At 61.5% G+C, this 16,234-nt stretch overlaps 4 protein-coding genes across 4 annotated transcripts; 2 read left to right on the forward strand and 2 right to left on the reverse strand.

The window, feature by feature from the left end:
* Window positions 1-537: 537 nt before the first annotated feature.
* On the forward strand, window positions 538-4,679 carry MNEG_5680 (hypothetical protein; the record flags this gene model as incomplete). Its single annotated transcript, XM_014045841.1, has 12 exons — window positions 538-572; window positions 728-808; window positions 968-1,012; window positions 1,130-1,187; window positions 1,413-1,538; window positions 1,811-2,017; window positions 2,349-2,483; window positions 3,008-3,163; window positions 3,456-3,542; window positions 3,725-3,890; window positions 4,127-4,221; window positions 4,419-4,679. The coding sequence occupies 12 exons, from the start codon at window positions 538-540 to the stop codon at window positions 4,677-4,679; spliced, it is 1,452 nt and encodes a 483-aa protein (XP_013901295.1).
* A 3,352-nt stretch (window positions 4,680-8,031) lies between these two features.
* On the reverse strand, window positions 8,032-8,262 carry MNEG_5681 (hypothetical protein; the record flags this gene model as incomplete). The annotated part of the gene is made up of 1 exon (XM_014045842.1): window positions 8,032-8,262. One exon carries the CDS (start codon window positions 8,260-8,262, stop codon window positions 8,032-8,034), a length of 231 nt encoding a protein of 76 aa, XP_013901296.1.
* A 1,277-nt stretch (window positions 8,263-9,539) lies between these two features.
* MNEG_5682 (hypothetical protein) lies at window positions 9,540-12,654 on the reverse strand (the record flags this gene model as incomplete). The annotated part of the gene is made up of 8 exons (XM_014045843.1): window positions 9,540-9,791; window positions 10,106-10,243; window positions 10,629-10,678; window positions 10,997-11,300; window positions 11,634-11,756; window positions 11,921-12,001; window positions 12,214-12,319; window positions 12,518-12,654. The coding sequence occupies 8 exons, from the start codon at window positions 12,652-12,654 to the stop codon at window positions 9,540-9,542; spliced, it is 1,191 nt and encodes a 396-aa protein (XP_013901297.1).
* Window positions 12,655-13,217: 563 nt separating this feature from the next.
* Window positions 13,218-14,883, forward strand: MNEG_5683 (JmjC domain-containing protein 4; the record flags this gene model as incomplete). The annotated part of the gene is made up of 3 exons (XM_014045844.1): window positions 13,218-13,247; window positions 13,434-13,552; window positions 13,815-14,883. Coding segments are annotated over 3 exons (1,218 nt in total), but the record flags the coding sequence as incomplete, so codon positions are not given.
* Window positions 14,884-16,234: the final 1,351 nt, after the last annotated feature.

A 16,234-nucleotide genomic window follows, 5' to 3' on the forward strand; every position in this document is an offset into this window, starting at 1 on the left:
CGCGCAATGCTGCCCGTCCCATCGTTGCACTACCGCAGTTTGCGACGCCGCTGCTGCGACCAAACCGCTGGCTCGCCACGTCCCCTCCCGATCCTGGCGTGGTCGCCCTGGCGCTGGGCATATACAACAACGACAATTGGGGCCCTGCACTCCCGAAGGACGTCCAAGTATGCAACGCAAAGTTTGCAGACGTGGGCGGGTGCAGGACGCTAGACCTTGGGTCCACCCAGGGCTCGTTTCTGTGCGTTGACAAACCAGGCTGGACATTCCCAGGCCCGGTCACGGCCGCCTTCTGCAACGGCGCGGCCAGCAGCTATTATGACGTCCCATTCAACACGCCGGAGCAGGTGACGGGGCTTTCAGGGCTCGTAACCGTACGGCAGGGACCCTACACCAGCCCTGGCCCCCGCCTGGAAAACTTCCAGCCCCGCAGGCACTCACATTGAATCCCCGATAATGCGTCTGCCAGTTCTGTAATTGGCGCATGATGGTTGTGAGCCTAAGCCTCCCTGTACGCCCTGCTGACGGCCCATCCCTATGCTGCAGATGGCATCCCTTGTTCCCACGACCCGGTAAGGGTGCAGATCGGCCACATTGCGCAGGCCAGCACCCCAGGCTCGCACGGCAGCAGCCATTGGTACTCCATCGCTTTCACTAGCAATGCCTGCTGAGCTGCATGCAGCGTGCTACTTTGACACACTGTCATGCCCCGCCCCTGCAAACGCAGCGGCCGCGACAAGTTCCGTGCCAAGAGCATCGCAGAGTCCAAGGCGTTCTACAGCGATCCAGATGCCGCCACGGACTCCTTGTGAGTGCAGGGTCGGCATCAACCAACCAGTCAATGTGCGGGAAGGTGTGTGAGTGAGCCATTGTTTCAGCCCCTGGGCGACAGGATGCGCACATAGGAGAGTAAGTCGGCCACCTCACTCAGGCCCCCATACCCACCCATGATGCATGCGTGTTGCAGGTGGGTTGCGGCCAACTACGCATGGCAGACGACAGTGTTCCTCAGGTGAATATCAAAAGGGTTACGAGACACTGATTGAGATACCTTGAGCAGTCAAGCAACAGCTATGCTGCCTGCTACGCATTGATAACCCTGGAGCGCCACGCTCGTTGAAACATCCAGGAATGTCACAGGGGCGCGTATCGCCGCTGTCGCAAACCTGTACGGCAGCGAGTTCACGGTGAGTTCCCCCGAGCCTTGGATGCCACTTGCCATGCGAGCAGATGCTGCTCGGCAGTCGTTGTCCCCATGCAGCCCTACAGGCCCCACCTTTGGTGTCTGCAGCATCAGCAGCAGCCGATGCATTGCTCGACGCCGCACAGCGCATTAGCCAAGGCCCTCTGGTGTGGCCCCCAGCCGAACCCTATGCAACCACTCACATGTTTGCCCTTTTGCTTGTGCGCAGCCAACGATGCAGCAGGCCGCTCAGAACGGGGAGGTGGTTGAGATCGATCTCACCAGTCTGCAGGGCTTCCAGCCGACGAGTGGACTGTGGAGCCCGGCGGGCCACGCGCTGCTGAGGGTGGCAAGCGTGAGTGTGTTTAGCAGGCCGCAACCGCACTCAATTGTGTAGGCAGTGGGTCTGGAAGGCTTGTTCAAGCGCCTGCAGGTGCTGGACTGACGGATCACTTGCAAAAGCAAGATGGGCACCCGCCTGACACGGCTGGACTGTTGTAGCGCAGGTGATGCGGGACTGCTGCTGCCAGCAGGGCGTATGTAGCCACACTCCAGCTTTGTGCGATCCAGCCTCTCCCATCCCCAACCTGCATGTCTGTTGATGCTGCGCTGCAATACACCTCACAGAACACCAAGGGGCGCATGGACTTTGAAGGCCTCCTGATCCGCCTTTCAAATGCGCCGGCCGCGCCGGCCGCAGCGGCTGTGTTCAGCCCCCAGAAGAGCGCGTCTGCCTGGGTGCTCGCCTGCGCGATCATGCGGCAGGCCATCTCACAGTGGAGCACGTGGATAGGCCACGTCTACCATCAACACACAACCACCGCCGCTGTATCGGTGAGTGTCAGCCATGTGAGCACATTGTTTGCCTTGTAATCTTGCCAAACATGCTTCGGGCTGTGTCGCCTGCAGTTTTCTGCCTTGGAAAATGAGCCGTCAATGTCGTTTTTTGGGCATCAGCTGTTTTTGAGCTTGAATCGAAATGAAGCTGCAGGAATTTGATATCAACATGTTGAGAGGGATGGAGAGCTGCAAAATTCCCACTCGTTTCTACTGGCTGAAGCTTCACACCCTCTTCACGTCATGCATCCCCACGATCCCTGCACCCCATAATTCCTGCAACCCATAACTCCTGCCCTCATGATTCCTGCCCCCACCCGTTGATCAGTTTGCACTGTACGGGACTATTGAGCCGGGCGTCCCGATCGGTCAGGCGACCACCTTCAACCGCTTGATGGCAGATTTCTTTCTGGACCCCTCGTACCGCGAGCAGTTCGCCTCAGCCCTCTTCGCAGACGGCGTGGTGAGCGCACCCCGCATTCCTCGCTAGGGGCGCTTTATACAACTTGTGTTTGTCTATGGGGCTTTTAAGCTTTGATTGTGGCGCTTGCATTGTCATGCGCAATCCAGCCCGCTTTGTGCGCAAGCTCTGTGGTCACAAGTAAACCTGCATTACACCCCCATTATGTTACGACACTCCCACGAACCCACCCTGCAGACACCCCCGCCCACGCCGATTCTGGTGCAAGACCTGTCCAAGCTGTGAGACTTGTCAATCGGGGGGATCCCCGGGCTTGACACAGGGGCTAGAGCAGCGCTGGCATGCAGCTCAAAGTATAGGCGACGGCAGGCTTTTCTGATGACGGGCACGGCTTACATGCTGTTGAACGGCAGTCATTGCAAAATGCGCACAATCACCGCGTGGCGTTGCTGCGGCCGAAAGTCCCACAACGCCCCGTTGATAACGTGACCCCCCTTCTCCGCATGCACTTGTGCATATCAAGGTTTGAGCTCTACGCTGTTAAGGGCGGCCCCCATGGCCCCAAGACCGACTTTTGGTCGCTGCTGCCAGGCCAGCAGCTTGAGGCAACCGGCCTCGACGGCCGGGTGTTCCAGGGCAAGAAGCGCGAGCCGTTTGGCGCCTACCCGGTCGTCACATTCCAGCGGCAGATGAGGGCGAGCATCGACACGTTCACCGCCAAGGTGGGGGCTATTGCCTCATGTTAGGCGCAGTTTGATCGGCAGATTGGCAGCTGTAATAAAGTCTGTGACATGGCCAGTCCGTCAGCACTGTTGCCCTGTCTGGACCAAGTGCATCCCACCAGCACACGTGCACTTGGTTGCATGGCGTGCCGTCATGCAGAGGCCAGTAAGCCACCAGGGTGCTGGCTCAATTAATAGGTTGCGAAGAGCAACCAGCATGCTGGGGTCGCTTTACGTCTTACATCCCTGAACAACCTTCACAAGAGCAGTGTCGATCTGCCCCTCATGTCAGGTGGTGGGGCGCTACTACGCCACAGATGCGGACGTGGCCGGGGACAGCCAGGTGCAGGCCTGGCTGGCGGCCATGATCGACCCCTTGGTGAGGAGTCGGAGGGGGGACGGGTGGTGCCTTGTCTGTCTGGTTGATGCTTAGGCTTTGCGCCTACCTGCTGAGTCAAGGCATGAACACGGCGGCCGTCATAATCGCAGATGGGGGCAAGCGCTGAATCCCTGCCGGCCTCATGCCCGTCTCTGCGCATGATGCCGCGTGCGCGCACGCAGGGCGGCAACCTTGGAAAGATCAACCCGAACAACACCCTGTCCTCGCGCGCCGAGCTGGCGCGCCTGTGGGGTGACCTTATCCAGTTGGTCCTCATCCACGGTGTCAGCCACTTGCAGGATTATGGGGCCCGCTTTGGTGTCCCCTCGTCAGCACCAGCGGCACTGGGTGAGCGAGCAGCTAGAGCGGCATGCGCCCCTCCAGCCGCTGCTTGCAGCTGCTGAGCACAAATCTTGACAAGGGCCGCCACACCTCATTCTAGCTTCCTCTTATGCGGGCAATGCAATGCAGCTGCTGTATGCGGCTCTGCGCAGCTTCTCATGGACTGTTCAGGACAGATAATCGCTGAGTAAAAGTTCCTTATTTCGCAGATCAACAACAACCCGCTCACCACGCCCCTGTAGGTTCTTCTGTGCTGCCTGACCCCTCCAAGTCATACACCACTCAGGAGCTCATGGATTACGCCCCCTGGACGGTGAACTCCGCCGGAAAATACGCGGTGAGCGTGTGGGACATGCCTGCTGGGGCCATGCGGTGTGCCTGCTGGGGCCATGTAGTGACAGGGTCACGGGCGCTCTCCGGCGAGGCACCGGAGCACTGAGACTGTTCTGCAAATAATAGCCCCGCGTGTGGTGCTCCCTTTGGCCTGCCCAACTTCTATCCTAAACCATCCCTTTCGCCTTGCTCATTTTTCAGTTCATGACAGCTTTCATCGGTTCTCAGCCCTTCACCCAGTTTGTCCCCTCCAAGGGAGGCCCAACCGGCCGCCCTGCCTGGGACGCCGAGTCGCCCTTTGGCCGCGGGGACGCCAAGTCCCGCGCCGCCTCGTCCGCGCTGGTAACATTTAGGAAAGGGCTCACAAACTTTTTGAAGGGCTTCCCTCAAGATGACATCATCCGCGTGCTGAGCACAAACTGGGGGCAGCCCACCCGTCTGCCGCGCGTCATAGACATGTGACAAGGCTCCTGGAGAGAAACGTGCGGAGATCCACAGCAACAACAACACGTCAGCGGCCAGCGGCTGCCTGCAGGGGCGTGAAACAGGGTCAAGGGCCACGCTTGTTGATTCAACGCAAACATGTGTACTGCATGTGATCTCCGCTTGCTTAAGGCCTGATCTTTCTGGTGCTCACAGAGGCTTTCAACGTCGGCTCAACCTTTGTTCATCAGTCTGCCGCAAGCATCGCGCTCGTGCTGGTTCCCAGCGGCCTGTGCTGCCAGGCCAGACCACTCCTGCCGGGGGAGGTTGATGGAAAAACCCTCCACACCAAACGTAATGCAACAACGAACAACCGCTACCTGCTGCCCGCCTCTTCCAGCGCATGCTTCAATATAAGCGCGCTTTGCACAGAAACTCCTCCTCTCACTCCTCGATACACGCCTCAACCTTTGAGGGCCGATATTAGGCCCAGCAGCTGCCAACTGATGTGATGAAACCTGCAATATGTCCACAATGCCGATTGACAGCTGGCCATGTGCGCTTGATTCTTGCTGTCATAGCGCCACACGTTTCATCATTTATAGTTCTCCTTGATCGATGCACGCGATTCAAACTGCAAGCACGCCCGGCTACGCCGCATGCTGCACGGCAGTGCTCCAGCTTCCAGGGTGGTTTGTGGCCAGGCGTGACAACATCATTTGTAACTGTTTCGGCAATCACCTCGCGAGTGGCAATCACCTCGCGAGTGCCCTGGTTTATCCTGCATGTAAGCAGCTCCAGTCAGCAGCGTGCAGTGAAGACCAACGACTTTGCCGCCGTTTCCCCAATTTCGAAGGGGGGGGGGAAACAGCAGCCGCCCGCGACGTGCGGCTGTGGGCACAGCCGCGATGCATGTTCAGCCTTCGCGGCGAACCTCATGCTGTCAAAAGCGACATGCCACAAAAGAAACCTGTGCTTGGTGTGCACATGGTTGCCAAGGCTACTGTACTGTATCCAGCGGGCACGCAAGCCGCCCTTATGATGATAGCTTCCCAGCACGCAGCCTCCCCTGCTGTGCGGTATCAAGCGCTTACGCGGCCAAGTAGAAATCAACCTGGCACAAAAATCAACAGCCACTGCGCCACGCAAATAATTTGAACTGCGTACAGCAGTTGCACGCCTGGCAACGAGCACCTGCCAGGAAGTCACGCAGGGACCCGGGCGCGGCAGAGCAACTGAGTGCTTCAAGATGAGCAGCACGGAAGCCAAAAGGTTTGAGAAATTTACGAGCAACACGCGTTGGTTTTGTCATTGATCTAGTATGAGACTCTCATAGTATCACCCCGTGGCACGCGACGAAGCCAAGTTCACAAGTTGCCTATATACGATTGCCACACGGACGGGTGGCTAAGCAGCGACTGTAATCCTGCAGGCGCACCTTGCACATACCGACTGCATGGATGTCCAGCGTGAGGCATGGGAAAGGCAAGTGCAGCGAAGCACCGTCCCAGGCGCAGCAGTACAGTTGAAGCCGTCTTGATTCTGCTTGAATTGAGAACACCTGTAGTGCCAATGTTGAGCCAGTTTGGGTATCCGATTACACTGGCAGCGACTGCTCAGGAGCAGGACTGGCAGCTTCCTCCCCGATCCCTTGAGACAAAGCCCCGTTGTCTCTGGCCGCCTCACCATCGATGTCATGCGGCTGCAGGGAGCAGCTTGAGCTGGCACGCCGCGTGGTGCGCGCTGATGACAACGATTGGATGACCGCAGAGGGGCTGCAGCTCGTGGGTGGCCTCGACATCAGCTTCCATCCGTCGGACGCCGAGGATCAGTCAACAGCCAGCGCCACGTTGAGCCACAGGCCACCAGCCTCAGCCCCTGATGCAGTGCCAGTTCAAGGAGACGCCAGTGCTAGCGCTGTTCAAAGCGACGCATGCTACGACAGCGAGTCCGCCGGCCGCGCCGTCGCCGCACTGGCGGTGATGTCGTTTCCCGAACTGGAGCTGACTCACCTTGAGCTGCTGGATGTTGATTTGAACGTGCCCTACCTGTCGGGCCTGCTGGGCTTCCGGTGAGCCATGAAGCCTCAGACGCGCTGGGGTGTAGAACCTGGCAGCACCTTGTCTGAGATACCAAATTCTGTATGCCCTCGGCACCTGGGATGCAATTCGGGCTTGTTTCAGTATGCCTTCGTCATCCCTGTGCATAGCAGTGAAGGTCACCAGCACCTGCTGGATGCTGCACAGACTGAGGGACTGCTTGAACATGTCAATTGCCAGCTGCACGCGAGCTTCTCATCCCCCCCACTGTGTGCTGTAATACACGGACATGATCGGCATCATTGGAGGGAGGTGCCTGCCTACCTGGAGCTGCTGAGGCGGGCCGCAGCGAAGGGCGTGCACCCGCAGGTGAGGGGTATCCGACCACAGAGCGTGGGAGGGAGCCATCGCCTCAGTATGGTGTATTTGACAGAGCACAGCTGACAACGGCTTGACAGTACGGTAGTGCATGCACGCTCTCCAAGCATTGTTGGTGTGGCAGCATCAATATGCCCCTGTCTCACTCCGCACGCATGCATACACCTCAAGCCCCTCACCTACATACACACTCCACCGGCCCATGCCTGCTGCCGACAGCTGCTGCTTGTGGACGGCTTTGGTGTGCTGCACCCGCGGCGCTGCGGCAGCGCCAGCCACCTGGGAGTTATGAGCGGCCTCCCTACAGGTACTCCAGTGTTTATCACAGCTGCCATGGTGGCTTCGTGGCCTCCATACATGTTGGTTATGTGTTGGAAGTGTTTGCAGGGGCATCGCCCTGCCGGTGATCGCTGCTGACCGGTGGGGGGCATAGCGTGCTCGCCAAGCGTCGCTCACCCCCACATCATGGCACTGCAGTGGGCGTGGCAAAGAATTTGCTGAGCCTGGAGGGCCTGCTGGAGCGGCAGGTGCGCGCGGCGGTTGCAGAGGCAGCTTCCGCAGGCGCCGGCGCAGGTGCAGCGCCCTGCAGGGAGCCCGCGAGCTCGGGCGGCCGAGGCTGGCTACCGCTGACGGGCAAGGGGGGCGAGGTGTTGGGCGCAGCGGTGTGTGCTGGGGCCTGCAGCAGGCGGCCGATATACGTGTCTGCAGGGCACCGCGTCAGCTTGGCAACGGCGGTGGACGTCGTGAGGCGCTGCTGCCGGCACAGGTGGGCAACGGCGCAGCCGGTGGGCGAGATGAATGGCGAACCATTGCTGGTGCAGAGGCCGGGCAGCATTTGTTCATCTTTGTGCTGCCAGCTGCTGTATCAGATGTCAGACTTCTGCAATCGGCGGGTAGTCAACATGAGCTTTGATCCAATCCAAATCCATATATATGCTCAGCCAAAATGTGCAAAGGTCACTGCGTACCCACATTCACACTGCTGCGTTTGCAGGGTGCCAGAGCCGATTCGCCAGGCAGACCTGCTGTCGCGGGCGGAGGTGCGACGGCAGCAGCAGCGGCGGCAGCAGCAGGAGCAGCAGCAGCAGCAGCAGCAGCAGCAGCAGCAGCAGCAGCAGCAGCAGCAGCAGCAGCAGCAGCAGCAGCAGCAGCAGCACCACCATCACCACCACCCCCACCACAGTTTTCAAAAGCACAATTGACATCATCAACTTCAGTGCCAGAGTGGAGCAGCAGTACGACTGACAACAGCAGCAGCAAATCATAATTGCAAATCACAATCTTGTGGACGGGCACCAATTTGGGAATCTCCATCCAACAAGGCTTCCAACAACAGCAGCAGGACTTGCAACTTACTGCATGCAGCAAAGCGACAAGGCTCAGTGATTGGGGTCATCCAGACTTGTCACATCTTGAAGTGACGTGTGCATCGTTGGTGAATCATTTTGTCAATGAACTGTAACGTGTGTGTCCCTTATTTCTCTCAAGCCATACAATTGAGAAGTCCTATGCATCCAGCCCCTGCTCTGTTGGCTTCTTGTCATTTTGATTGCTCAATTCGAGCCTGGCCCTGACTGCCCAAGCACGCACTGCCTTCTCAGCCAAGTTCCAGGGCAGCGCACATGCCCAGCACTCCCCACGCAGCCCAGCTTCATGTTGGCTCGATGGCTGCTGGGCCCCATGCGCGGGTGTTGTTGGACCCGCAACCGCTGCAGCAGCCGTCAAACACTACATGCTGAGTTGCCCCCCTCGTCGGGCATTACCTGGTGTAATGGGGCCCCTGGGCATTGCCAATTCCTGTTCCTTCACGTATGTTCTTCAATTCTTCCCCCTGAACAGCTGCATGGATAGAAAGCTGCACATGCGTGGGGCGGTGGGCCAAGCAGCCGATACCCAATGGGTCTGCCAGATAGCCGTACCATGACCCCGTGATGACTTCCACGGCTGCCAAATCAGCCCCAACAAAACCGCCAGCTGCTAAAGCAGCCAAGTAAAACCGCCTGCCGAACAGCCAAACACGACATCTTGGCTGCAAAAGCAGCCCAAAAACATGGGCGGGAGCTCGGCGCGGAGTCAGTGCATGTGCAGCATTCGACTCAAGATGGCCGTGCAGACGCTGACGCGGCGGCCTGCTGCTGCTGCGCTTGCTGGCGCCCACACCCATGGACGCCGATGCAAACAAAATCTCTTGTGAGGAGGCCGGCCCTCGGCAGGCAGCTGCTCACCATCCGCCTTGCCTCATGGTTGGCCGGATGGGTGTGTTCCCACCTCAAGTCACTGGGATCATCAAGGCATCTTATCAGCGGCCGCGGCGACGACGGGTCGGCGGCGCTGCGGTCAGCGCCCCACAAGGCTCTCCACAAACCAACACCCAACAAGGACAACTCATGAACCATGGCCGTTCCCACATCGCAAAAGAAACAGCTGGCTGGTGCCTGATGCTTTTTGCTAACCCGTTCGGTGACGCCCGGAAAGGGCGACGTCACCGCCGCTGCAGCGGCCGCATCGCGCCCTCCAGCCGCAGCCACGCGTCCACGCCACCGACGTCGTCGAAGAACGTCCCCGGCTTCTCCTTCAGCGCCGCCCACTGGCCGACCGAGCGCTCCTGCAGCTTCTTCAGGCGCCGCGCGGCGGTGAGGGGCCCCTCGCCGTGCAGGCTGATGCCCAGCACGAACTCGGCCGTGTGGCGGAGGGAGCGGCAGCTGCCCATGCCCATCTTGCCGTCGAAGTAGTTCTTTGGGGCAGGGTGAAGGGGGGGGGGTTGCACGACAGGTAGGGGTTTGGGGCGGTGCGAAGGCACACGGCGGCACCGCAGGAACGCCTGATGCGGGGCAACCGCGGCGCTGCACGACAGGCCAGGGGATCGTGGCATTGGGCGCCCCAGGGCCCCTGTCACTGTGCGTCCCTGCCTCGGATGAATGTGTCTCATCCACAACCCACGCCATCAGCAGGGTGCGGGACCCAGTGCTGCGGCCCGCCCACAGTGGGGGCTGAAGAAGTAATTCCATGCCAGCAGCAATACGCTGTGGGATCTGGTGCTCGACGCACCTCGGACCCGTACTTCTGGATCGCGTCTGCCTTGGCGAAATGCCGCGGCAGCAGCTCGGCAGCTGCATCCGCCAGCTTGGCCCAGTCCCAGCCCTCAGAGGGCACAGCGCCGGCTGCCACCGCCATCTTGCAGTACACCTGGGTCAATTACATGACAAGGGGTGGGGGCACGGTACTGGCTGTTGGGTAGATGGCGCCTGGGTGCAAAATTCACAGCTGCCAATTTGTGTTTGGTGATGCTCACGCGTCCGACCACCCTGCAAAGCGTCCGCTGCGAATGCAACACTAATGCACGCCCCTGAGGGGACGCCGGGCCATGCGGCGGTTTGCTAGGAGGCGCTTCGACAAGTTGCAAGCGCCGCTATTGGGGAGGCCAGCGCCGCGCCGTCTGTCTTGCGGCTGGAGCCCCCTCGCAGCTGCGGGGTGGGCGGGGGTCCCCGAGTCCCCGTGGTGCCCAGGAGCCCGTGTGGCGATAACATGCAGAGGGTCCATCATGAGCAAGCGGCAAACTTTGTTTATTCACCAGGAAGTCTTCCAGCACTGTGGCCTTGTCGGCTTTTGGGTCGTTCAGCCCTGGTGGATTGCGCGAGCAACATTGCCAATTCAGGGGGCAAGGTGGAAGGCGGCAGGGGCGAGGGCGGCAGGGGTTGGTGACACGGCAAGGGCGGCAGAGTGAGGACGGCTGATGAGGGGAGGAGAGGGCAGGGTCACGGGTTCACAACATACTCAGATGACGCCTCCCACAATGCGCTGTGAGCGGCTAGCATGGTGGGTCAAAGGCCATTTCGGCCACGTATCGAAGAGGGCCGCCCTAGCCTTCAACATGAGGGCTGCACAGGGGCCACAGGACATCGCACGCCGTCCCCTCCCCACAAACCCCTTCTCACGCACCATGCCTGTTGCCGCCTCCGTGCACATTGTCATCATCCACCCTCATGCGGTACGAGTCCACCAACCACCCGTACTGCCGCTCCCCCAGCCCCCGCGCCCATCCGTCCGGGATCGGCTTGCCGTCGGGCCCGAGCGCGGCCGCGCGCGCGTCGCGCGTGCTCATGTCTGCGCTGACGTTGATGCCACCGGGGCCAAAAGACATTGTGGTGGCGACGTTGTTGCTGGCAGCCGTCGCAGCGGTCATCTTCTCCCGATCAGTGCGGACGCCGACGCCGTACTCTCGCGCGCGCTGACGCGCCTGCTTCTGCGGGGGCCGGACGCGTGGGGAATGGCAGGGACAGGTCGGTTGCGAGAAGGGGTGGGGTGCCGGTCCAGCCTGCTGCCGTGCTGAGGTACAATGGGAAATCTCTCTGATTTAAGGCTGATCCACGTGGTGGCGCCGGGCGGTAGTCAAGGTCAGGGGTAAGTAGGCGCCCCGTGGCCTCACATGACAGCAACAAGCCCGACTGCGGAGCTGGCTCTAAGTTGACTGACGTGTGCGAGCTTTGGAACGGCCTGATGCCACAAGTCAGCAGGCCGTGTGATCTGATCTGATCTGATCTGGTCTGTGACACAGATCTGCAGTGCTCGCACCCACCTGATCTGCGACGTACCGCTCCCGCTCCAGCTCCCGGAGCTTGGCCCTGACCGCCGCCGCGCGCCCTTTGATCACCTCGTTTGAGGGGTTGGCCTTGGCGCCCCTCGTGAACGCCTTAAGCGCCTGGGTCGGATTATTGGAGGTTGGCGGTGACATAGCCACTAGACGGCTCAAGAGGTACAAAGATGCAGCTCGCCCTGATGCGCCACACGCACGTACGCGTCGCTGGTGTGGCCGCCTCCGTTTGTGGCCGCGCCAGAGGTGGCCCTGCTTGGGCTGAAGCGCACCTCCTCGTAGCGCCCGAGCGCCTCGAGCGCGGCCCCGTGGCGCCAGTGGGCCTTGTCCCAGGTTCCCCGCAGCTTCACGGCCTGGGTGCGGGCGGGGCACGATGGAATGATGATTGTCAACCGATTCGCTCACATGAGACGTGATATAGGGACGCCATTCCTCCTGTTGGGGTTGCTGCTTGCAGCCCTTTTGAGAACGTTCGCCATGTACAGTGCGTCATCAGCACACCCGATTGAACGGGTTGACGTTGGGTTGATTGCATGCAGACGGCTGGGACCGACAGCGCAAGCACCGACATGGGGGGGGGGGCACGGGCAGGGAACGAGTGGCGCGCCTGCTCCGAGTCTTGCAGCGCTTTGGTGTAATCCTTGAGCTGCAGGTACGCGGCGCTGCGGTTGCTGCGTCGCGGCGCGGCGGTGGCGGCGGCGGTGGCCGTGGCAGCGCATGCAGACATGAGTCAACACCTCAGCCAGCACGGGTGAGTGCCCGGCCACCGTAGCAGCGGGGCCTGTGGCAATAGTCACATGCTGGTGGCTTCCCTCAGCACGTGCTCTGCCCCAGCACCAGCTGTCCGCCACCATGGGATGCAGGGGCACCTGAACAGAGTCGCTGTGGAGGTTGAGGGCGCCCCCGCCGCGGCGATCGCCTGTGTGTAGACATCTGCGGCCTCCGCATATTTCCCGGCGGTGAATAGGGCGTTGCCCTGCTCTTTCAAGTCCTCATTCGTGGCCATTTGAGTGTCGACACCTGCCTGCGCCAGCCACGGATGATCAGCTTGCGGTCGACGCTGCGCTGGTAGTGTTATCAAACGCAGATTATGGCACAAAGTGCTGCAAACGTTTCCTCAGCGTGAAAATTAAGCCAGTCGATCTGCAGGTTGATTAGTACGAATAGCTGCCGTGGATCCAGACGTATGGAGCTCCCATCAGAGCGTGTGTATGCGCAAAGTGAGACACTCCAAAGCCTCTTGGAAACCTCGCCGCGCTGCGCCGACGCCACTGCCGCCGTCGACGGCCGTTCGCAAGCGGCGCCGTGCCCCAGCTCGTGCTGCCCCACAGCCCAAGGCGGTAGTGGCGGTCCCATCTTCGGGGCTGTGGCTGTGGAGGATGCAGCAAAGCTTTCATATGATGAGTTTGTTTGCAGGTGCGTACCCGGGGCGGTCAGGCTGCAGCTGGTCGCAAGTATGGTCAGCGCCATGGTCAAGTAATAGTGATGACGCTGACCGCTACACGTACAGCAATTAGATGTTGTTTGTTCGTCCCAACTCAGCAGCTGCGTCTCTCTGATTGCAGGTACATGGCACCCAACCAGCCCGTCCTCATCCGGGTGAGCCCCGCCTTTCAGGTCCACCCGCCCCATGAAGCAGGAGCTGGTTGTGGTGGTGGGAGTGATTGTGATGATGGTGATAGTGGTAATGATGCTGTTCGTAGGGTCATGGGACCGGTATTGGGATAGTTTGGTCTAGCACTTGAACCGTGAGGTGGGCACAACGTCAACGGACCGCGGGCGCAGGGCGCCGCGGCCGGCTGGCCGGCGCTGCGCGACTGGGTGGTGGCCGGCGGCGGCGTCGACATTGAGGCGCTGCGGGCGCGCGCCCCATTGGCGCGAGTGCGCGTCACCGACGCCGCCAGGTGCGCACGCAACAAAGCAGGGCGCCTAGGCCAATTTGGCACTGATGTCGGAAGGCCGGCCGTCGCATCAAGATGGCCCTGGCTTCTGTCGGAGGCCTACCAAGACTATCTGGTGCCTCGCATGCCAAGCAATAACAGCCGCAGCTTTCATCTTTTGTTGCGCAGCGCGGCCGTGCCACACCTGGCAGCGCGTGGCGTAACGGCCAGTGAGGGCGGTCAGCGTCGGCCCGCGCTTCGCTCACCGCCCCTGCCACCTTTGCAGGCACCACGCCGGCTGCGGCCCCTGCGTGGAGATGACACTCAGCGACTACTGTGACTGGTGGCAGCAGCACCGGCCGACAGGCATCGCGGCTCAAGAAGTGGGAGGGCAGCAGCATGCAGCGCTTGACCAGCAGCAAGCAGAGGCAGGAGCGAACGGCCATCACAGACATCAACAGCAGCAGCAGCATCAGGAGCAGCAGGAGCAGCGGGAGCAGCGGGAGCAGCGGGAGCAGCTGGAGCAGCAAGAGCAGCAGCAGGATCAGCAGCAGGAGCAGCAGGAGCAGCAGGATCAGCAGCAGGAGCAGCAGCAGGATCAGCAGCAGGAGCAGCAGGAGCAGCAGCAGGAGCAGCAGCAGGAGCAGCAGCAGGAGCAGCAGGAGCAGCAGGAGCAGCAGGAGCAGCAAGAGCAGCAGGAGCAGCAGCAGCAGCAGCCCGGCCGCCCATCTGGCACCGACGGCCGTTTGCTGTACCTCAAGGATTGGCACTACGTGGCAGAGCGACCAGATTGTATCGCCTATGTACTGCCCTCCTTTTTCACAGAGGACTGGCTCAATCCCCACTGCGACGCACTGGCAGCCGCCGCGCAGTACAAATCGGATGCAGGGCGGCGCACATGGGCAGGTTGCGGCGACGGCGGCGCTGGGCCGGGCGCCGCCGGCGAGCGAGATGGCGCAGACGCCGGCTGCAGCGGCGACGAGGCGAGCGGCAGCGGCGCAGCGGTGGCGGCGTCCACCGCGGACTACCGGTTCGTGTATTGCGGCCCCGCCGGCTCTTGGACGCCGCTCCACGCTGATGTGCTGCGCTCCTTCAGTTGGTCTGCAAACGTCGCCGGCCGCAAGCGGTGGCTGCTGCTCGCGCCACAGCACTCGCACCTGCTCGCGCACGCGTGGCGGGTGGGGGAGATGGCGCCCGACTTCTTCATAAACGACCTGGCGGCGCCGCGGCGCGGGTGCAGAGGGAGTGGTGGCTGGGGCGACAGTGGGTGTGGAGGGGACGGGGATGAGGCGCTGGACCCTGACGACTACCCTGGGCTGGCAGCGGCCCAGAAGCTGCTGCTTGAAGTGATCCAGGTTGGTGGTGGTTCGCTGCGGATGCTGTGCCACGGCTCCATGGTTCTTTAGGACCCTCTGCTTGCGCTTGTAGTCTTTGGCTGAGGCGGTGCGGTCGTCTGCACTCACCAACCTGCTTGCCTGCGCGCAGTGTTGCGCATGCCGCTCACCCTGTGCCGCTCCCCAAAGCACGCCTGTCGGCTCTCTCGCCGACGCTTCGGCACGCCGCAGGGCCCAGGCGATGCGCTGTTCGTGCCCAGCGGGTGGTGAGAAAGAACATTTCTTGCTCCAACGGATAAGGGCCCAGGCTTTGGCAAGGCGGCTGCGCTGCGGCATTGACGAGCAATGCACGACCCTCGGCACGTCTGTTTGGGTCGCTGCTCAGCCAGTGTCGCACTCAATCTGATGACCGTGCTATCAAACCCCTTTCTCCACACCCTCAAAGGCACCACACCGTCGTCAACCTGACAGACTGCCTCTCCATCAACCACAACTGGTGGGCGCTGAAGAGGCGGGGCACGGGTCGCCCCCACCGGCAGCACTGCACGCCGCTGCGTTCAAGGGGCTGTTTCATTGTTCATTGTCGCATTAGGGTGCTCGCCCTGCTGTGCATGCTGCGCCACGACGGGCTCCCTGGCCGCCCCTGCTGCCTTTGGATTGAATGCCCGTCAAACCCCTCTGCTGGCGCGCAGCCCCGCCAATATCCAGGTTGCGATTGACTGCCGGCTCGCTGCACGCGCAGGCTGAACTCGCACAACGCGCATTGGGCGTGGCGGCTGCTGGAGCGAGAGCACGCGCTGGCCACCGCGTCCCTGGAGGACTGCAGGTGGGGGCGCGCTGTCCACTGTGAACGCGACGCAGCGCCAGGCGACTCAGCAGGCTGCACCTGCGAGCAGCTGGGCCGCACGGCTTGCAGCGCCGCCGCGCTGGTGCCTCGTGACACCTTATCCTTTGTTGATGCGCTCAATCATCAGACACCACCAATCGACCACTGAACACCACCAATCAACCACCAATGGGTCACCAGCACCAGGCACTAATCAGCCCCGCAATCACCCGCTCCTGACAAGTCAGCCTCCACCCCCGACCACCCCACCCAGGGACACCTGCGCCACTGGCGAGGAGTTCGAGGGCCTGGTGCAACGCGCCCTGTCAGCAAACGCCGGGATGGACTTCCAGGGGTGGGGCGCCCTGGTCTCTCGCGCCGCGAGCGCGGCCTTGGACGCCCTCAAACGCGGCAGCGGGTTGGATGCTGACAGCGTCGCAGGGGCCCCGACCGCTGCGGCCGCGCCGCGCCTGCAGGCGCTGCTCGAGCTGCAGCGCGCGGCGCGGCTGCTGCGGGGGCTGCTCTCCGCCGCGGCGCGCGCGGCGC

This window comes from Monoraphidium neglectum (genome assembly GCF_000611645.1).
Source record: "Monoraphidium neglectum strain SAG 48.87 unplaced genomic scaffold scaffold00865, whole genome shotgun sequence".
NCBI lineage: Eukaryota > Viridiplantae > Chlorophyta > Chlorophyceae > Sphaeropleales > Selenastraceae > Monoraphidium > Monoraphidium neglectum.